This window comes from Engystomops pustulosus, chromosome 6 (assembly GCF_040894005.1).
Source record: "Engystomops pustulosus chromosome 6, aEngPut4.maternal, whole genome shotgun sequence".
In the NCBI taxonomy this organism is placed as follows: Eukaryota; Metazoa; Chordata; class Amphibia; order Anura; family Leptodactylidae; genus Engystomops; species Engystomops pustulosus.
This window is the reverse complement of record NC_092416.1, coordinates 102,239,238-102,261,870: the sequence shown is the minus strand read 5'-3', so window position 1 is coordinate 102,261,870 and position 22,633 is coordinate 102,239,238. Positions and strand designations below refer to the sequence as shown.

The window sequence follows — 22,633 nt, the reverse complement described above, 5'->3', positions numbered from 1 at the left end:
TGAGTGTCTGCTCTGTCCTGTGCTCCCTCCTACTGCTGCAGCCCGCACTATTATCCTGGTGTGGGAGAGACAATGTCCCTTACAGGCTGCCTGATCACCACTATCTACAGGAGAGGTAAGAGTACAATACGGTTTGTATGTAAAAGCACGTGTCAGTAAAACCTGAGTGCCCCCCCCCCACCTTGTTCAAATCAAACAAAATTGGTGTGAAATGTTTGGGCAGCAAAAATTTTTGTTTGTGCCGCTATCGTTTTTAAGATTTTAATGAACGTTTCCAGAGGTCATCAGAGGTCAACCAGCCCCCCCCCCCACATTGTCCAAACCAAACAAAGCTGGTGCCAATAAATTCTGCTGTTTGTGCTGCTCAAACTTTTGTCTGTGCTGCTTTTGTTTTGAATATGTGAACAAAAAATTAAAAGGTCAAAAGTTCAAGCAGCCCCCCAACTTTAACCGAATTGAACAAAACTGGTGTCAAACGTTAATGCTACGTTTGTGTAGCAAAAATTTTCATTTGTGCCGCTATCATTTTTAATATATTCATACTTTTTTCGAGAGGTCATCAGAGTTCATTTCTTCCAAAGTACAATGTGTTTGCTAGCTCCCCCTGGTGATTTTTATCGAATTTTTTATATTTTTCAAAATTGCATTTTTGACTTTGGGCGCCAATTTCCGATACGGGGTTAAACGCTGGGAAAAATCGCTAATATATTTTCATCGATCGGACATTTTGGTACGCAATGATACCTAATGTGTTTAGGATTTTTACTGTTTATTTATATTTATATCAGTTCTAGGGAAAGGGGGGCGATTTAAACTTTTATTATTTTTTCATATTTTTTTTCACAATTTTTTTAAATTTTTTTTTCCATTATTTTAGATCCTCCAGGGTAATTTAACCCTGCAGGGTCCGATTGCTAATACTATATACTGCAATACTACTGTATTGCAGTATATACCTATTTTACAATGATTTTTAATAGCCTGCCCTCTGGTGGCTATTAGAAATCATTGCACCTGGCAAGCCTACGAGTCTCAATGAGACTCTAGGCTGCCATAGCAACCGATCGCCGCCCTCCGATGGCGTTCCAGGGGGCGGCGATCGGGAATCCAAGATGGCGGCCGCCATTTAACAGGTTAACTGCCGTGATCGGTGCCAGCACTGACCGCGGCAGTGACAGGCGAGTGTTGGCTGTATTATACAGCCGTTATCCGCTGTGTATGGAGAGAGCTCAGCTCGTGAGCGCTCTCCATACACCCCTTGCGGCGCGAGGACGATATAGTTCGTCCTCGGTCGGCAAGGTTTTAAAAAATATAGCGGCACAAATGAAAATTTTTGCTGCACAAACATAGCACTACTGTTTGACACCAGTTTTGTTTGATTCGGTTAATGTGGGGGGGCTAGTTGAACTTTTGACCTTTTTTGTTCATTTATTCAAAACAAAAGCAGCACAAACAAAAAATTGAGCAGCACAAACGTAGCAGAATTGTTCGGCACCAGTTTGGTTTGGTTTGGGCAATGTGGGGGGGCTGGTTGACCTCTGATGACCTCTGGAAACTTTTATAAACATCTTAAAAATGATAGTGGCACAAACAAAAATTTCTGCTGCACAAACGTTTGACACCAATTTTGTTTGATTTGGACAAGGTGGGGGGGGCAACTTCACTCAGGTGTCAGTAAAGAGTGTGTAGAAATTTGGGGGAATAACATTCATGCAGAGTAGACAATGGGGGAAGATCCATCACTCCTTCTCTGCCAGTTTTATGGCTTTCCTGTCCCAAATGCCACCTTTGGTGCGTTGGGAAGTGGGAAACCGGTAAGAAAATACCAGTTCTGTTCTAGCAGAGTTAGGTCAGAAATGGCGAAGTTTGCACCCATATCTACTAAGAAGTTGGAGCCTTTTTGTAGATACAGGTGCTGGAGGGGAATTTTAAGACTGTCCTTTAAAGAGAACCCGTCAGGCAAATTAACCCCCTAAACTAAATATTTTTTCATAAACTGCCATTAGAAAGCATTACACCAATCCCTTCATTGTCCCTCTACATGCCTGTAAACTTAAGCAATGAGGCCCTAAGGCTGTCTGAAGGCTTCGGCCGATCACCCGGAAGTGACGGGTAGAACTTCCGGTTCATGGAGTGATGTGGAGCAGGTAGTTGAGATGCCACATCGCGCTCATGTGAACGGTAAGTCCTATCAGTAAACCGCACATCATGGCGGGCAGGACCGACCCTATATTTAAACCTACTCGCACAGGGGATAGGTTTCACACACCAGACAACACCCAGTGTGAACACTGGGCTTAAGATGTGGGTGAAGGCACTGCTTCTCCACCGCCATCGCTCTATTAACATCTTGGTACATCTGACTTACAGTAAGAGGGTGTGGACTAAGGGGTCCTTAATATACCATTAGAGTTGATGTTTATGGATTTAGACTAAATAGTGTGTTTTCTATATTTGTTTGTAGGACCATCTTTGTTTTGTTTAATCTCCCTCTGAGACCTCGGGTTGAAACGTGTCAGGGAGGTGCGATTTTTGTAATACAAGAGCTTGTTTGGGACTGCTCTTGTAAGGGCAGGAAACTTGTGGGTGTTAGGGCAAGTTCATTAGGACCCATCGCACCCTGCAAGATATCTTGAGGACAGGATCTGAAGGCTCCTCCCTAGCCCCGCATCTAATACTGGTACGGTAAGATTTACGGGTTTTTTGATTGAAGCGGACTACAAGACACTTTGGGTGGGTACACCCTCTATCAATGCATTTCTTGCCCCACACCTACAGTACCAGTCAGTACTGATGCCATGTATATAATTTCTGACTTAACACCTTGCTGACCGAGGACGAACTATATTGGGTAACGGCTGTATAATACAGCCAACACCTGCCTGTTACTGCAGCGGTCGGTGCTGGCACCGATCTCGGCAGTTAACCTGTTAAGTGCCGCGGTCGAACCCGACCGCAGCACGCAACTTACCTTTGCATAATTGCTACGACAGCCTAGAGTCTCATTGAGACTCGTAGGCTTGCCAGGTGCAATGATTTCTAATAACCACCAGAGGGCAGGCTATTAAAAATCATTGCAAAATAGGTATATACTGCAATACAGTAGTATTGCAGTATATAGTATTAGAAATTGGACCCTGCAGGGTTAAATTACCCTGGAGGATCTAAAATAATGGTAAAATTTAAAAAATTTAAAAAAAAAATATGAAAAAAATAGTAAAAAAGGTAAAAGTTAAAATCACACCCCTTTCCCTAGAACTGATATAAATAAACAGTAAAAATCATAAACACATTAGGTATCATCCTGTCCCAAAATGTCCGATCTACCAAAATATATTAGCAATTTTCCCAGCGTTTAACCCCGTAATGGAAATTGGCGCCAAAAGTCGAAAAGGCAATTTTTTTGCCATTTTGAAAAATATAAAAAAAATTCGATAAAAAGTGATCAAAAGCCCATACAGTGGTAAAAATTAAAGCATTAAAAACGTCATCAAAAGTCGCAAAAAAATGACACCACCCACAGCTCCGTACACTGAAGTATGAAAAAGTTATTAGTGCCAGAACACGCCAAAATGAAGAATTTTTTTTTTTTTGTACAGAAGGTTTTAATTTTTTTAAATGTATGAAAATATTATAAAACCTGTACAAATTTAGTATCCTCGTGATCGTACCGAACCAAAGAATAAAATAAACATGCGATTTGGGGCGCTCAGTGAAAGCTGTAAAATCCAAGCTCCCAAGAAAACGGTGCAAAAGCGTTTTTTCATCATTTTCACTGCATTCTGAATTTTTTTCCCGCTTCCCAGTATACGGCATGGAATAATAAATACCATCACTATGAAATTCAATTTGTTACGCAGAATACAAGCCCAAACAGATCTCTTTACATGGAAAAATAAAAAAAAGTTAGATTTTTGAAGGTCGGGAGTGAAAAATGAAAATGCAAAAACCAAAAAAGGGCCACGTCCCTAAGGGGTTAAGCCATGTATGGTTTTACAGTGGTGTTATTCTGCACTTGGTAAAGCGGTGAATAGGGGTATAGCGAGTATAAGTAATGTTTTTAGAGGTTTTTTTCAATAATCTTTGTATTTTAACGATTACCAATTGCTGCTGCACATTGAATTCCTGTGGTAATAGAATTGTATATTCTTTGGATGAACTGTATGGTAAGGCAAATCTTCTTTGGAAGATTGCCTTACCATACTAACATTTGAAACTAGAAAATGTTATTATTGCGCAGAGTTTAGGATGCGTCCACAAGTTCAGTTTTTCAGGTGCAGTTTTTGGAGCCAAAAGCAGGTGTGAATTATAATGGGTTGAAACATTGCTCCTCCTCCTACTTTTACTCCATTCCTCTGTTTGGAAAAACTGCATCTTAAAAACTGTTGCACCCTCAATGTGACTGCATGTGACTGTTCATAAAATCGTTTTATCTTGGAGCCTTACATATGTGCTTAGCGGAAGCAATGGACTGCTATGGTGAGCGGATGCATCGCATTGCATTGCATCTCTCCCCACAGTCCCGCTGGGCACATATGACGCTTGGCAGCAGGGAGGACCCGATGCGGTCACTGTACATATTAGGAGAGTGACATAACTGAGGGAACAACCTGTTCATTGGCATCAGCCAATTGCTGGCTGCTGCCAATGTGCACTCCTCCCCACCCCACATTCAGCGGGGGAGGGGGATTCCTCCGGCTATGTATAGGGGGCGCAGTGCTTACCGGGGAATCCGATCCCTCCTGCTGCAGCCCCGGGTTCCAGTGAGTGCTACGAGGCTGCCAGCTTCTGTCCCCACCAGGTGCCGCCTCCTGGCAGGACCCGGCTGTATGTAACTGAGCATACAAGTGTATTGCAGTGTAAAGGCTTGAACAAGCGATCGGATGAACACTTGTTCAAGCCAAATGGTGGAAAATGTATAAAAGTAGTAAAAAAAAAAAAAAAAAAAAAAAAAATTTAAAGTAATTTTAGAATTATAATTAACCGATTCGCGACCGCGGTCGCATTCCGTTGCATGGAGATGGCTCGCGGGCCGAGCCCTCTCCATAGCCGGTAAGTCTCTGCTGCATATTGCAGCAAAGGCTTACCGGTAACACCCGCGATCGGTGCCGGAACCGATCGCGGGTGTTTTCTTGCTGATCGCCGGTGGCTTCAAAACAGGATCGCCGTGACGTCATCGGGGAGCGGCGATCCGTCGCCATGGTAGCTTCGGGTCTCACGAAGACCCGAAGCTACTTTGGGTTAACCCATTCATTACAATGTGCTATCAGCACATTGTAATGTATGAGGAGTAAAATCCCCATATACTGCCATACAGTAGTATGGCAGTATATGGTAGGATCGATCAGACAACCTAGGGTTAAAGTACCCTAGGGAGTCTGAAAAATAGTAAAAATAAAAATTAAAAAAAAGTTAAAAAAAAAAAATTATAATAAAAAAAACTAAAAATTCAAATCACCCCCCTTTCCCTAGAACTGATATAAATATAAATAAACAGTAAAAATCATAAACACATTAGGTATCGCCGCGTCCGAAAATGCCTGATCTATCAAAATATAATAACGGTTTTTCACTGCGTTTAACCCCGTAATGGAAAATCGCGTCCAAAATCAAAACTGCCACTTTTTTGCCATTTAAAAAAAAAAAAATTCTATAAAAAGTGATCAAAAGGTCGTACAGTCCTAAAAATAATATCATTGAAAACATTATCAAAAGCCGCAAAAGATGACACCACTCTCAACTCCATACAACGAAGTATGGAAAAGTTATAAAAGCACAAGAAGACGGCAAAATAAAACATTTTTGTTCATGAGGTTTTAATTTTTGTAAATGTATGAAAACATTATAAAACCTATACAAATTTGGTATCCCTGTAATTGTACTGACCCAAAGACTAAATTGGATGCGTCATTTGTGGCGTGAAGTGAAAGCCGTAATATCTAAGCCCACAAGAATACGACACAAATGCGTTTTTTCACCATTTTCACTGCATTTGGAATTTTTTTCCCGCTTCCCAGTACATGGCATGGAATATTCAATGCGATCACTATGAAGTGCAATTTGTTACGCAAAAAACGAGCCATCACATAGCTTTTTACGTGTAAAAATAAAAAAGTTATAGATTTTTGAAGGTGGGGTCCTTAACCGGTTAAATAAAGAATTGAAATAAAAGTCCCATAATCTCCCCAGTTACACATAAAATGCAAATAAAGTATATAAAACACACAAAAAAGTACATATTTGGTATCAGCGCGTCTGTATTAATTTGTACAATAAATCTAAAATCAATATTGAACCTGCTCAGTGAAAAACGTAAAAATGAAATACTTCCCCTAATATACAATTTTTCATCAAACACCATCACAAAAAATGTTCTAAAAAGTGATTAAAAAAAGTTACATTCCCTAATATAATACAAATGAAAAGTAAAAACAATATTGTTTGTTTTCACCGTAATCGTAGTGAACCAGAGAATAAAGATAAAAAAGTGAATTAGTCTTACCGGTAATTCCATTTCCTTTAGTCCACCATGACGGCCCCACGTGGAGGATGACCCCTCGACCTCTGTGGGGACAGGAAGCAGAGAAGGTTAAAAGCCCCACCCCTGCATCCACACTTCAGAGTCTTCCAATAACCACACCGGCTTGAATGCAACCAGATTTATTGCCCGTTACTTCACAAACAATATCAAGAAAACAATAAGCAAAATAATAGTGAGGGAAAATATATGGGCCGTCATGGTGGACTAAAGGAAATGGAATTACCGGTAAGACCAATTCACTTTTTCCCTTACGTCCCCCACGACGGCCCCACCTAGAGATATACCAGATGAACATATTTTTTAGGGAGGGACTACAGCTTGTAATATTTTTCTCCCAAAGGAGAGGTCAGATTGGTTAGAAATGTCCAGTCTATAGTGTTTAGCAAAGGTCAGAGGTGAGGACCAGGTAGCTGCTTTGCATATTTGATGAATCGAAGCTCCTCTCTTTTCAGCCCAGGATGCCGCCATTGCTCTGGTTGAATGCGCTGTCACGGATTCTGGGGATGATCTATCAAGAGCCTCATAAGCTTCTTTAATCACGGTCTTTAGCCATCTGGCTATAGAGGTCTTAGAGGCTTTCCTGCCCTGGTTCTTTCCTTGAAATTGGAGGAGGATGTTAAAGTCCTTATGCCAGCTTTTGGTGGTTTTAATGTACCTGAGAACTGTTCTTCTTACATCCAGAGAGTGCCACAGGACCTCCTTAAGAGATTTTGGGTTCTGACAGAAAGAGGGCAAGACCGCCTCTTGGTTGCGGTGGAAGCTGTGCAGACCTTTGGAATAAGGTTTGGGTCTAGGGTTTGTGTGATCCTATCATCAGTAATCAGACAATAAGGTTCCATAATAGATAACGCCTGAATCTCCCCAACTCTTCTAGCTGTAGTGATTGCTATTAGAAAAGCTGTATTGAGTGTTAAGTTTCTAATAGATATGGAATCAAGAGGTTCAAACTGAGGACCTGTCAGAAAGTTTAGAACTAAAGACAAGTCCCAAGGAGCTACAGACATCTTAATTAGTGGTCTAATTCTGTTAGTAGCTTTCACAAACTTTTTTATCCATCTAGTCGAATCCAGCCTGCAAGAAATCCAGGATCTGTAAAAGATTTGGAGAGGATTGGTCAGGAGGGATAGATCCACAGAAGGACACAAATTCCTTCCATATTTTTAGATATATGGCTGAAGTGACTGGTTTCCTGCTAGCCTGTAAGGTAGATATTACCTTTTCTGATGACCCTTTAGTTCTTAAGAGTCTCCTTTCAGGATCCATGCTGAGAGACTGAGACCCTGAGGGTTTGGATGGACCAGTGGACCCTGGAATAAAAGGTCTCTTCGGTCGGGTAGCAGAATGGGTTCTGCCAGAGCCATCTTTTTCAAAAGAGGAAACCAGCTCTTTTTGGGCCAGAAGGGGACAATCAGGATCGTTCTGGCTCTGTCCCTCTGAATTTTCTGTATAACTCTGGCTATGACTGGCAGAGGGGGAAATGCATAGGATAGGTGTGCATCCCACCTGTGACTGAACGCATCCATCTGGGACAGTGCCTCTGTAAGAGTCAGAGTAAAAATACTTGGTTTTTGAGTTTCTCTGGTGGCGAAGAGGTCCACTACTGGCACACCCAACATTTGGGTCAGATGGCAGAACACCTCTTGATTCAGGCACCACTCGTTCTGATCTACCTTCCTTCTGCTCAGAAAGTCCGCAATCAGATTGTCTTTGCCCCTTAGATGGACTGCGGATAAAGAAGCTATATTTAATTCCACCCAATAGAAGATTTCTGCCGAGAGGTCCATAAGATCTGAGGATCTTGTTCCTCCTTGATGTTGGAGATAGGATCTTTACATGAAGGCCCTTTAGTAAATGACTACTACCCTTGTATGATTCTGTGCCCACTGGACACACTGGATACATGCTGTGAGTTGTCCCAGAAGTCTCATGGCCTCTCTTATTGAGCATCTTTGTTTCCTCAGAAATTCTTTTACCTGAAGCATGAGGCGTTATTTTTCTTCTGGAAGAAAGGATCTCTGATTGATGGAATCCAGGAGTATCTCCAGGAAAACGATGCTCGTGCCTGGATTCAGAGAGGACTTCTCCCAATTTATAATCCAGCCCAGTCTCTGCAATGTCTGGATTGTCAAATTCCTGTGAAGGATCAGCATCTCTCGTGTCTTTGCTATAATAAGTAAATCGTCCAGATAAGGAACGACTAGGACCTGCTGGGTTCTCAAGAATGCAATCATTTCCATAATTCTCTTGGAAAAGATTCTCGGGGCAGATGATGTTCCGAATGGAAGGGCCTTGTACCGAAAGCAGAGATGTTCCCCTTCCGGTGAGAGAATTGCAAACCTCAGGAACTTCTATGAAAACAGATAAATCGGCACATGGTAGTACGCATCTTTTAGGTCGATCAAGCACATACACTCCCCGGCCACTTTATTAGGTACACCATGCTAGTAACGGGTTGGACCCCCTTTTGCCTTCAGAACTGCCTCAATTCTTCGTGGCATAGATTCAACAAGGTGCTGGAAGCATTCCTCAGAGATTTTGGTCCATATTGACATGATGGCATCACACAGTTGCCGCAGATTTGTCGGCTGCACATCCATGATGTGAATCTCCCGTTCCACCACATCCCAAAGATGCTCTATTGGATTGAGATCTGGTGACTGTGGAGGCCATTTGAGTACAGTGAACTCATTGTCATGTTCAAGAAACCAGTCTGAGATGATTCCAGCTTTATGACATGGCGCATGATCCTGCTGAAAGTAGCCATCAGATGTTGGGTACATTGTGGTCATAAAGGGATGGACATGGTCAGCAACAATACTCAGGTAGGCTGTGGCGTTGCAACGATGCTCAATTGGTACCAAGGGGCCCAAAGAGTGCCAAGAAAATATTCCCCACACCATGACACCACCACCACCACCAGCCTGAACCGTTGATACAAGGCAGGATGGATCCATGCTTTCATGTTGTTGACGCCAAATTCTGACCCTACCATCCGAATGTCGCAGCAGAAATCGAGACTCATCAGACCAGGCAACGTTTTTCCAATCTTCTACTGTCCAATTTCTTTGAGATTGTGCAAATTGTAGCCTCAGTTAGCTGAAAGGAGTGGCACCCGGTGTGGTCTTCTGCTGCTGTAGCCCATCTGCCTCAAAGTTCGACGTACTGTGCGTTCAGAGATGCTCTTCTGCCTACCTTGGTTGTAACGGGTGGCGATTTGAGTCACTGTTGCCTTTCTATCAGCTCGGACCAGTCTGCCCATTCTCCTCTGACCTCAACAAGGCATTTTCGCCCACAGAACTGCCGCTCACTGGATGTTTTTTCTTTTTTGGACCATTCTCTGTAAACCCTAGAGATGGTTGTGCGTGAAAATCCCAGTAGATCAGCAGTTTCTGAAATACTCAGACCAGCCCTTCTGGCACCAACAACCATGCCATGTTCAAAGGCACTCAAATCACCTTTCTTCCCCATACTGATGCTCGGTTTGAACTGCAGGAGATTGTCTTGACCATGTCTGCATGCCTAAATGCACTGAGTTGTTGCCATGTGATTGGCTGATTAGAAATTAAGTGTTAACGAGCAGTTGGACAGGTGTACCTAATAAAGTGGCCGGTGAGTGAGTCTATCTAGATAGATAGATATAGAAAGGAAGTCACAGGGAAAGACAGAAACCTCCATAAGACCTACACATATAACACAGGTCTGGTAAATATCAAGGCTTACCGCGCTGAATTATCAATATGCCCAAATACCTTGCACTGCAGGTTGGGGATTGACTCCTTAGTCCGGCTCCTTGAGCAAGCGATCGCTGCTTAGTAGACCTCAGATGCAGAGTGACAACCTGCGGTCTGTTTTTGAACTTACCGCCCTCAGCAGAGTAGCGGCGCGTCGCTTCCAGAAGTAGTCACCACGTGGAGCACGTGACCAGCGGGGAGCGTCATTTCTGGTGCGACTCCTGTCAACACCGCCGGGGCACGTGACCGGAGTCACGATCGTGCTGCCCGGCTTCCGGGTACCCTGGAACTCAACGGAGTCGGGGTAGAGACGGAGCAACAGTCCCTTCAGGCACCAGGGAAGACGCGCAATGCGCTGAAGCGAGGTCCAGAACTGGTAGGGTAAGGGTAGAAACCCGCGCCTGTACGGCGGTCCCCAGGAAGACACTGGAGTGTGGATGCAGGGGTGAGGCTTTTAACCACCTCTGCTTCCTGTCCCCACAGAGGTCAAGGGGTCATCCTCCAGGTGGGGCCGTCATGAGGGACGTAAGGGAAATATTTTTATGTTACGTTGAGCGGGGAAAAAAAGTGCTCAAAATCCAAAAGTTAATGATTTTGATTGTGTCGCCCTTGAAATTGTTAATAAAATCTCACGAATAAGCTTAAGACCCCCAAAGATAATTACCTATACATTGCATCTCATCCCACAAATGATAAGCCTCATATGTTCGCATTACCAAATCTGCTGTGACTAGCGCTGCTTTCATTCTAGCCCATACAGCAGTTTACCACCACATATTGGGTATCAGTACACTCGGAGAGAAATAGGGCATCAAAATTTGCAGAGCTTTTCATCATTTAAATACATCATGAAACTGTCGGTTTTGGCCTAAATGAGTTTATTTTCCCCAAAAATTCAAGTTTCTAAATTGCAGGTCCATATTGTTTTAACCCATGTGAAACACTTAAAGGGTTAATAGACTCAATAGAAGTTGTTTTACATATGTTGAGGGGTGAAGTTTCTATAGTGGGGTAATTTATGGGGTTTTACTATTATTTAGGCCTTTCAAAGTCACTTGGAAGCTGAGCTGTCCCTCAAAATGTGAGTTTTGGGGATTTTCATGAAAATGAGAAAAATCGCACCTAAAAGTTCTGTGCCTCATAACATCCTAGAAAAATGAGAAGACACATAAAATATCATCTCAACATAAAGCAGACATTCCATAAATGTAAATTATCAAGCTTTTTGGGTAGTTTTACATCCTGTCTGGAAAGCAGAACATTTCAAACTTGGAAAATGAAGAATTTTTACAAACTTTTGCCAAATTGTCACTTTTTTTCTGACTGAAACGCAAAACGTATCACTTAAATTTTACAACTATCATGAAGTACAATGCGTCACGAGAAAAACAATTCTCAAAATCACCTGGATATGTTAAAGTGTTCCGAAGTTATAACTAATTATCGTGACACAGGGCAGATTTGAAAAATCGAGTCTGATCATTGAGCTGAAAACTAGTGTCGGTGAAAAAATAAATATTATATATTATACATATATACATACATACATACATACATACACACACACACACACACACACACACACACACACACACACATATATACACATACATACACATACACATATATACATATACACACAAAACATTTTGTTTCAACAAATCCATGAAATTGTTATTGGGTCACAGCGAGATGACATACTTGGAATATCTAGATAAGAAGCAAAAACTAAATAAGGTAATGCTCACTGACATGTATATATTGAGGGAATAAGTATACAATAAAAGAAAATCAGAAGCAGGCATTTTCTTCTAATATCAATTAAAGAACAAGCAATGCAAAAAATAAAATCACATTAGTGAAGAAATACAAGGCTAAAGGAAACATTATATGAGCTCCTACAACTTCTGCAAAATTAAGTCTGTCTAAGAACTGTTCTTATGCCATACCCAGCATTATAGTTGATTGCTCCAGCCAAGGCGTTTCCAGAGCCACAGGGAAGAATTCCAATGGGCATCTTTATTGCATCCTCCCAATCAGATCGCTCCATTAAACCATTCACAACCTATGCCAAAATTACAAATAAATTAGCAAATAAACGGCATACTTATAGTAGCCCATAACTGTGAGGAACTAAAGGGATTGAGTCATTACCCTACTGACCCATTTATAAAGGGCATCCTGAGTGTGAGCATCACTGAATCATGTGACCAGGTCTGCAGTCGATGAGGAGTGTACCAAGTTACCAAATAGCACACAGGCATCTCTACATGTACATGCACAATCTGGCAGTTACTGTGACTGAGGCTGCAGGTTGTCTCCACACAGCTGCATGAATATATCCCATGGGCACATGATACAGGCACTCCGACCCTTGGGAAAAGCATGTGACACAGAACATCATTGGTAGTGTAAAAGCACAGGAAGAGGAAAATAAGTTGGTTAATGAAATCACTGACTAGCATAGCATTTCATACAGAAGAGACTATAGGCACAGTTGTTTAAGAAACCAGAATGAAACATTTTATGCAGATTCCTACTGTAGTATTTTTTTAAGTGCTATATGAGCTTTAGTTTCTTAGAAGTGTGTCTTTAATTTATAGGAATGTCTATGATTTGTTAAATCAAAAATAGTAATCATCACTATAAATATTGTTGGTACTACATTGTATAGGTTGTTTGGTTTGACTGTGGAAACTGTCATGTTAGCCGGGAACTTCCCATGGGCGTCATATAGCACTTTTTAGAATGGCCTGCTAAATATTTTTTCTTTTAAATACATTACAAAAAAAAAAAAAAAAAAAAAAAAAAAAGGAAAAATTCCAATCCTCCACCTTTCCTTACAATTCTTCACTACATACAAACCATGAAAATAAAACCATATTATGTTAGGTACCCCCATATACCAAAATCTGTAATGATCTATCAAATCTGCATCTAATCCTGCAAAAAAAAAAAAAAATATATATAATATATATATATTTCAGACTCCTTAGGGTACTTTAACCCTAGGTCGTCAGAACGATCCTATCATAATGCCATACTACAGTATGGCAGTATATGGGGATTTTACACCTCATTCATTACAATGTGCTGATAGCGGGAAAGACTTACCGACTATGGAGAGGGCTCAGCCCTTGAGCCCTCTCCATGCACCCGCACCTGGCATGTGACGTAGTATTACAAACAAAAACAAACTTTATAAATTTGGTATCTCCACGATCATACTGACCTAAACAATAAAGGGGATGTTTCAACTGGACCACACAGAGAAAAGCCCAGACACAAAATAAAAAGTGGCCCAACTGCATTTTTTGCCAATTACACCACATCTGGATTTTTTTTCTCTAGATTCCCAGTACATGGCACAGAATATTAAATGGGAACGGTTAGAATTAAATGGAATGCGTCAATAGAGTTTGACATTTAATCCTAATTTCTTTAGCTTCTTATTAAATGAACAACATGATGATGGCCATGTGACTAGGGGGCGTTCTCTGGCCAAGAAGATTTTAAAATTATATTTTTATTTAAATATCTTATACTTTACAAGCTTGGGGTTCAGTTTTAACCCCTTCCCAACATTAGATGTTGGAGACCCCTTACAATTGAAGCCACTTTGTAAAGTACACCCCTTGGAGAATTTAGCAAGGTGTAGTATGTGTATTTGTTGCTATAAGTATATAAAAAATATTAAAAAAAAAAACAAAAAACCAGAAATCTGTTTTTTAAAAACAAGTGTAAAATTGCCCTACATGTGGTAATAAAATGTCATATGGGCACAAAGTAGTGCTCAGAAGGTCAAATTTGACAGCTATGTTTTACATGTTTATTAATGTATTTGGAAGTCCTAAAAAATTGGCCCAAATTTTGGAAACTACACAACTTGTGGAATTTCCTAGATATGAGGAAGCTACAACTACTCAATGCAAAAGAAACACAGATGGCAGCAGCTTACGATTGCAGTGTCACGCAACACATTCCTGACAAATTCTATCCAGACATGGGTATAACATTTATCTGCCCACTGTTCAAGACTAGAATGAATATACAGATCAGTATGCAATATAGCTCCTCCAGAGATGTGATTGGTTAGTGCAGTGATGGCGAACCTATGACACGCGTGTCAGTGCTGACACGCGTAGCCATTTTCACTGACACACAGCCGCCCGGGAGTTTCATCCTCGGCTCCTACACAGCTGAGTAGCGGTGCAGTAGCCGGGAGGCTGAGAGATTGCAGTGAGCTCCCAGCACTCACCCCTCCCCTGGACCGGGACCTCCCCCTGTGTGAGCTGTGTCTCCAGGTATCAGAACGGGGCACAGCAGGAGAGATGACCCGGCAGGGATGAGGGAGGACAACCACTCTCATCATACAGTGAGTAATGTCAGTGTACCTCTGCCACCTCTACACTGACCATCTCCACAGCATCGATGAGGGAGGACAACAACTCCCATCATACAGTGAGTAAGGTCAGTGCACTGTATGATAGAAGACAGTCATCTGGGCTTTTGTGTCAGTTTTATGATGTACAAGCCCTGAAATAATCGCAACGCCTTGCAAATCATTGTGGTTATTTTGCTCCTCATGAAGGAGATGTGGACAGCGGCCCCTGCGCCCTCACTATAACCTGTGAACTTTCATGACTGAAAGTTGTCAGGTTATTATGCATTTCCACATCTGTCTGATTGTAACCGATCTATTACAATGTGCAATTTGCACATAGTAATAGATGATTGGGAAAATCCCCATATACTGCCAGACTGTAGAATGGCAGTACATGGTAGGATCAATCAGACAACCAAGGGTTAAAGTACCCTAGAAGTTAAATAATTATACATATTACATACATATAGTTATTTAAACAATAAATATAACAAAATCATGCTTTTTTTTGTCATGGTGACACACCACCCGAGTAATGCTCGTTTTTTTGGCGAATTTTGACACACCAAGCTCAAAAGGTTGCCCATCACTGGGTTAGTGTATACAGTGACCCTAATCCTTAGCCAGAAAAATACAACAGGGCTCAGGAACAATCAAGTATCATGCATAATTGAGGGCAAATTTTATGATTTGTAAAGCGCTACGGAATTTGATGGCGCTATATAAAGATTATTATTATTATAAATTTGGTGAATTACAGAAGAAATAAAAATAAAAAACAACCAAATAACTTTTGTTTACAAACCAAATCAAGAGGTAAAGTGGCCAGAAATGAGAAAACAAAAAAGGTTTGAGGATTGCAAATGGGTATAAGATGGTGGAATGCATGAAGGGAAACCAATGAATATTACACTGGAGTTGTATGGTCTATCCTGAAGCACTCTTATAAGCAGAGGCCAGGTTTTTCAGGGCAGATGTCATACTGGTAAATAGTGTCCTTCTGTATCCTCCATTTGTAACACTCTGCATCTTTTTTGAGCTTTTCCTCCAACTCCTGTCTGGGGGACTTCCCCAGGAAAATTCTGCTCTGGTAAAACAGGGACATCATAGTTACTGAGGCCTGATGCTTCTCGACAAAAATTAGGACCTTAATCACCATTTCCTAAAAATTGAAGGAAAGATGTAGCGTGACCGGCAATTTGATACAGCACATAAAAGTTGTGAAGTGCCATCTGTATAATGTGCATGGCGCGCTTTTTATACTAGATCCTTGTTTTCAGTATAGCACTATACAGCTTCAGTACCTGATCTGACAGATCAACCCCACACATGAACTTGTTGTAGGCCAGGATGTAGTCTGGCTTGGGGGCAGGGGTGATGGTGATGGAGTCTCCATGAATTGTGGTTAGAATAAGGAAATCCCTTTTGTCCTTATTCTTGACCAACAAGATGTTATAATTAGAGAGTGCCTTGATGTCCATCTTTCTAAGTGGCTGCCTAATTAAGTACCCAGGGAGGCCTCTCTGATTTTTGCGTACAGTGCAGCATGCTACAGTGCCTTTGGAATTGAGGGATTGGAATAGTGGAATGGTAAAGGTGGCAACCCTTTTCCAGAAGCGGGTGCACTAGATCCCAAACAATTTTTCCACCAACTCTTAGGACAGGGGGGCATTCCAGGGACAATTCTAATGCCCTTTCCCTCAAATTTTAAACCTTTAGGTATACCCTGTGGTACTCTTGTGCAGCTTGTACATACCCAACAAAAGGGTAAGGTACGAAATTAAAATGTATAAGTGACTCGTCTACACAGATATGTTTTTCTGGGGTGTATGCCTGAACAAAATAGTTCAGTGCCAAAATAGTCGACCATAGGCCTAAGTTAATATAGATTGTCAAATGATGGGTCGCTTTAAGGCGGACGCTGTGAATTATCATTGCAGTGCAAAAATTTCAGAATGGCCTCAAAGCGGGTTTGCATCATCACGGTGTGGTATATTGAAGTGTTGTAGACACTTCACTATTCCAATACGGTCTCGTTTCTGGCTTTTTCACAATGCCCATGTGTAGCAAAATACCCCAAAACATCTTAATTTCTACTGCACCTACAGGGGTTAACCTATCAAATAATTAAGTTAGGTGTAAAATTAGTTTGTTACACCATGAGATTTTTTAGATCTTCATGCAAAAAGACTAAAAAAGACAATTTCTGCAAGGCCATCTGAGGAAAATGAATTCCTGAGCTGCCCATGAACCTGGGAATTTGGGGCTCATAATTTTCACACAGTGGGGTTAAAGAAGGATCACTTTAGGGTTGGGAGAAGTCCACAGCAGTGGTTCTGTGGTGCTTTCTTGATCATCAATGAGGAAGAGAAATACAGGAATCCTCTCCTTCAGAATCGGTTTCATGTAGGAAGGCATAAGCCTCCTCCATTGAAAAGGTCTCTGGGATTAATGGGACATTGTTATTGGGGAGTGTATGTATATATGTTGTGCTTAAACACATGTAAAATGTGTATAAACTTTATTGACAGGGGTGTGTATATAATGCTTAAACACGTGTGGGGAGATCAATGTAATTTTCTTGTAGCAAAAAAAAAAAAAAAAAAAAAAGAAAAAAGAAAACACCTGCAACCAAAAATGGGTTCAGCAACTCTCTTCACTGGTCAATGTACAGTAGTCACAGAATGCACAATAAAACCCTATAGTTTAAAAAAGTTACTACAGTAAAAAAAAACAAACAAAGTGAGCAGTTGCACACACACACACACACACCAAAAGAAAAAAAAAAAAAAAACACATCTCCTGCATCAAACAAGCAGACAAATACTGAATTATCTAGTCAGCACGTGGCGCTCACAGGACGCACACAGAAAAGTGGCAGGAGTACAAAAATGATCAAATCAGCAGAAAAGTAGATTACTACTCTGTGGTGACAGGATGCACACAAGGAGGTGCTGGTAGGGGGGAAAAAAAATGACAATTGAAAAAAAAATTTGATAAAAAAAAAAAAATCACAAGGTGCTCACAATCATCAAAACACAAGAAGGGCAAAATAAATACAGACAGCAGCAGAAATAGCTCAGGACGCTCTCTGATCGCAGGATGTCGCTACAATTGCCGTCAAAAGGTGCCAACTGACAAATTCTAGGCATAAAAAGAATATATTGCGGACGGAGTTTGCCGAGGGAGAAAAAATAATGGCTGGAGATCTACATTTTACTATGGATCCCCAGGTATATACCTACTCAGGGAACTTTATTCAATAGGCGCAGAAGATGTGTCCAGGTGGTAATGAGCTGCTTGCCCTTCGCCTCACGGTCGTATGGTGGATCCTCCACCCAACAGATAGGGCAGTGATGGCAAACTACAGAGTGCCCAAACTACAACCAAAATCCTTTTTTGCAACATGCAAATGCAACAATTTAAGCAGTAACTTATTACTCCCTGCTCTTTCACAGGTTTAAGTTGTAATGGCAACTGAAGACACCAATACAGCAGAAAGAATGAGAGGAATTTTGGTTTATTGTAGCTTCCTTCTAGGGTCCTGGGATGCCTGGGACTGCAAGAGTCCTTGAGTCCTGTCTGCTGAGCTCTGCACTGGGGTGATGGCGAGGGTGCCACCTCTGGCACCCATGCCATAGGTTTGCCACCACCGAGATAGGGATTACTCATACTTTTCACCAGCCAACCACACATATAGTAGAATTGATGCCTTCTTTCTCAGCCATAAGCTGCTTGGATGGCACCCTACTGCAACTATTGGGAATATAGTCATATCAGATCATGCCCCCATCTTCTTTATAATCTCCCCTGCAGACTCCCTGCGCCGGTCCTGGGTGTGAGGCAATGACAATTTACTCAAGGACCCCCTGTGTGTAGATAAGCCGAGGACCTCTGCGGAGCGCTCCTTTAGGGAACATGACAAGGATCCAACCGCCTCCTCCCACTTAAAGGAGAGTTTCTATTTGACATGGCACCTGGCTAAATAGAGAGAAAACAGCAAAAATGTCATCCCTGTTGCAAAAAATGCACAATCTGGAAACACGTTGTGATAATACTATTACCACTCTACAGTTTGTTCGTTTTATTTTTTTTTATTTTTCTTTCTTTTGTGGCGTTTCATTTTGTCCTGGGCTCCATTTGTTTTAAGACCAGCCAGGAAGAGGAGCCTGGCAGTGTGTCTAACACCCCAGGGAGTGTCTGTTTGATCAGAGGAGCATGGTCTTCCTAAGTGATGAAATTGACACCTTTGGCCAGTGAGTGGTCTAGGAAGTGTTTTAGTTTTTCCCTCCAAATTTAGACAAAGAATATCATAGCTGTCCATAACTGGGGCATAATTCATAATTATGAGTCCCCAGTTACACAGGACAGTTATGAGGTCTAGACACACTCCTGGAGCGAAAATCAGAATGTTAGCTCCAGGGAAAGGCAGCAAATAGCAGAACACCCCTGATATTAGGTATGGGGTTAATGGGATTAACATACCCGTTTGGCACAATTGTGCCATCTTCCAATCAAAAGTTATAGGGTGCTGCTAAAAACCCAGAACCAAAAAGTACCTCACTGATGGGAGGGGGATAGAAAACCCACCTCACAGTGACATCACAACCAGGGGTGGGGGCCAAAATACCCCTGGGTTTAAATTAGTGAAGCAGCCACACAGTAGTGTTCAGTCTGGGGGAATCTATATCACTAGAAGACTGGATCGATGTCTATGCCCTGTCCTTGGGCCAAAGAATTTCTTCCTATTTCACTAGCAAGAGTTTGTTTTTTTCTCCCCTAACCGTTTGTAAGTATTGTATGTGTATTGTTTTAATCTTTTTCATTTTATCTGACAATTTTATTCTGTAAGTGTACTGCATTTTTTATGTAAATTAAAACGTTCTTTTAGTTAGTCTCTGCTTGTAGCCTTAAAGAATCTGAGTCTCTGAAGGGAATCACGTTACCAGAGGTCATTGTCACTTCTATGATCACGCTGACAAATGTGGCCGATCGCTAGCCCTGCTGCTGCATCCGCGTCATGGCAACATTTATCCCAAAAATTCTAACTCCTAGCGGCAGAATAACAAAATCCTATTGAGATCTTGGATGTGCTCCATTCATACTACGCAGGTCTGTATAACATTTGGAACCAGTACGCAGGTATGGATGACATGCCGATTGCATAGATACATAAATCTCGGAAACTGCCTTGCCCACTCTGTCTGGTGACATAGTAGAGGCTGGGGATACACCAGTTCATTAGGGAGATCCTGGCGGGGAAGAGCCCCAGTCCTGATGGATTTACCCCGGCCATTTATTCACTTACATGAGAATTTTCAACTCCATCTCTGATACTGCTCCCCAATTGTTGGCGGCAAATATGTGTGCTACCAAAGCCTGGTAAAGATTCTACAAATCCAGGCAGCTACAGACCTATATCATTAATTAACGTAGTCGTTAAATTATACTCAAAAAAATTTTATCAAATAGATTAGAAAACTCGCAGCTGCAGTCATACATACGCACCCAGGCAGACCAGGTAGCATTTACTTCCTCTCTCACAGCATTCGAGGAATTGGGTAGTTCCCCCGCTACACCGATACAAGGCGCTACATCCTGGGGACCAAGGTACATAGACAAATGGACATGGGCATGGAATTTACCCAGCAGGACAAGCAGAAAATGTATGTGTTTACTCACTCACAAACTCCCTTCGGCATAAATGCTCTCTTCCATAAATTCTACCCTAAAGTCCCAGACATCTGCTGGGAGATGTGGCGAGCCTAGTGGGATAATGCTACATATATGGCGGGAATGCAATGCCCTTAAACCCTTCTGGGACAGAGTGTTTTCCACATATAGAATGGTCTAGGGCCATTCTGTCACCCCCTCAAAGGTGGTCTCATTTCCATTCTCCCAGGCACAATTGGGGTTAATAAGAAATAATTATTATTAAGCTTTTTTCTCATAGCCGCCCAAGCGGCCATTCCCTGACATTGGAGTTCCCCTATTACCCCTCCCTTTGTGGATTTGGTTCACGAGGTCTCCAATATATGGAAATATATGAAATCATCATGGAGAAATTTATCCTCACATGGCTAGACCCAGCTAAACACCGACCTGACTCGACGTGTCCCCCTGTTATGTGCCTTCCCTCTCCTTGGCATTTTCCTCCTATCCCCTAAATCTTTCTGACCCCGTCGCTGTTCTTTTCTTTTCATCTCTTCACATTCTCTTTTACCCATCCCTTTTGTTAAACGTATTCTCATATTGTACCTACTATTATTATATAAATAATTATAGATTTATTATAGATAATTGTTCGCATACTCAAATATCTGATTATACAATAATTGGGGCCTCATTGGGTCTCTCTGTTGACATGGATTGTGTCAACAAACATCAAGGTGTGGTATATCCACTCTACAAGACGGATACCTCTTCTCAATAGCACTGATCAGGTCCTGCGAGATATATAATGATTTTGACTTGTATCGATAGACTTAACTGTTCCGACCTTTTGAATTTATGCATGTGAACTTCATTATTCCTTTAATAAACTATATTGAATATTAAAATTAGGTACCTCAGCTTATACTCGGGTCGGCTAATACTCGAGTATATACGGTATGAGGTATTGCCATACTTCAGAAAAACTGAAGTCATTAAACTTTGTAGAGCTTTTCATCATTTAATTTATTGGTAATGTGATATTTTTGGGCCAAAATTAATATAATTTGCAAAAAAAAAAAAAAAAAAACAATTTACAATTTCTAACTTGCACCTGCTGTTTTAACCCCTATGAAAGAGTTAAACTTCCTAAAGTTAAAGGGGGTATAGTTTCTATAATGGGAAAATTTCTGGGGTGTTAATTAGGCCTCTCAAAGGCACTTGTTGAACGGTTTCTTTAGAAATTACATTTTGGTGGTTTTCATTAAAATGTGTAAAATTGCTCAAAAGTTTTAAGCCTCATAATATCCTATAAAAATAAGGACATATAAAGAATCATGTCAACATGAAGCAGATATTCAATAAATGATTGCTATTATGTTATTTGGGTGGTATGACTATCAGCATGAAAAGCAAAAAATAAGGAACTTTGAATACATTTTCAAAAATTGTTTCCATTTTCTTATTTAAATTTTTTTTATAACTAAACACAAAAAAGTAAAACTAAAACACAAAATCCCCAGGATATGTTAAAGCGTTCCAAAATTATAACCATTTATATGGAAACATGTTAGATTCTAAAAATTGGCCTGGGGCATGAAGGTGAAAACTGAGTTCAGAGTCAAACAGTTAAATACCCAACTCCTAGAGTCTTAAAGGTATACACCTTTGGGTTGCACCTTTCATAATAAATATTTCAAATAAGACATTTTACACATAAATAACACCAGCACTTCATCTGCTCAGGTTTTGCACACCCAGGCAAGATGCAGGTAATGCTGAGCGTGGACTGTTGAAACAATAGTGGACAGAGACAAAGGTTTGCTGGCCAGCAGGATGAGAAAAGCAGAGAAAGGTACAAGCACACAGAGACAAATTGTTCACTATCGCCCCCCCCCCCCTCAACAGAGGCTCATTACCACAGAACACATCAAGCTGTGGTCCACTCTGAGTCACCTGCTGCCATCTTGGGGACTGAAGTGACGGGGTTACATGTAGACAGTAGGGAGTCCGCACTATTTAGTTTATAAGCTACGCCCACCTACCAAGATGGCGTCTTTGCCCCAATTCTCCTTCCAAGAGCTCAATACACCAAAGACAACACACTGTCAACCACCCATGATCTTACTTAACCTTAGAAGGCCATAGGCAACTCATCCACACAGGCAACACACACTGGTAATTCACACAGAACATGCAGTCACTAAATATGCTATGCTAAAGAAGCTGGTAACGTAAATTCTTGCAAAAACCTAATTCTCTAAGCCTACAGAGGGGGAGGTCTGCATGACCCCCTCCCTCCAGAAAAGCATCCTCAGTGAATGT

The 22,633-nt window shown here is 41.3% G+C and overlaps 1 protein-coding gene across 4 annotated transcripts in view; it reads right to left on the bottom strand.

Annotated features, from left to right (window-relative positions):
• Positions 1–22,633, bottom strand: part of SPHK2 (sphingosine kinase 2) — an 84,934-nt gene that overhangs the window by 14,446 nt on the left and 47,855 nt on the right. For all 4 annotated transcript variants that reach the window (XM_072110503.1, XM_072110504.1, XM_072110501.1 and 1 more), the window contains exon 5: positions 12,222–12,337. In XM_072110503.1, coding sequence (XP_071966604.1) covers positions 12,222–12,337 — 116 coding nt within the window. The remainder of the gene's footprint in view (positions 1–12,221; positions 12,338–22,633) is intronic.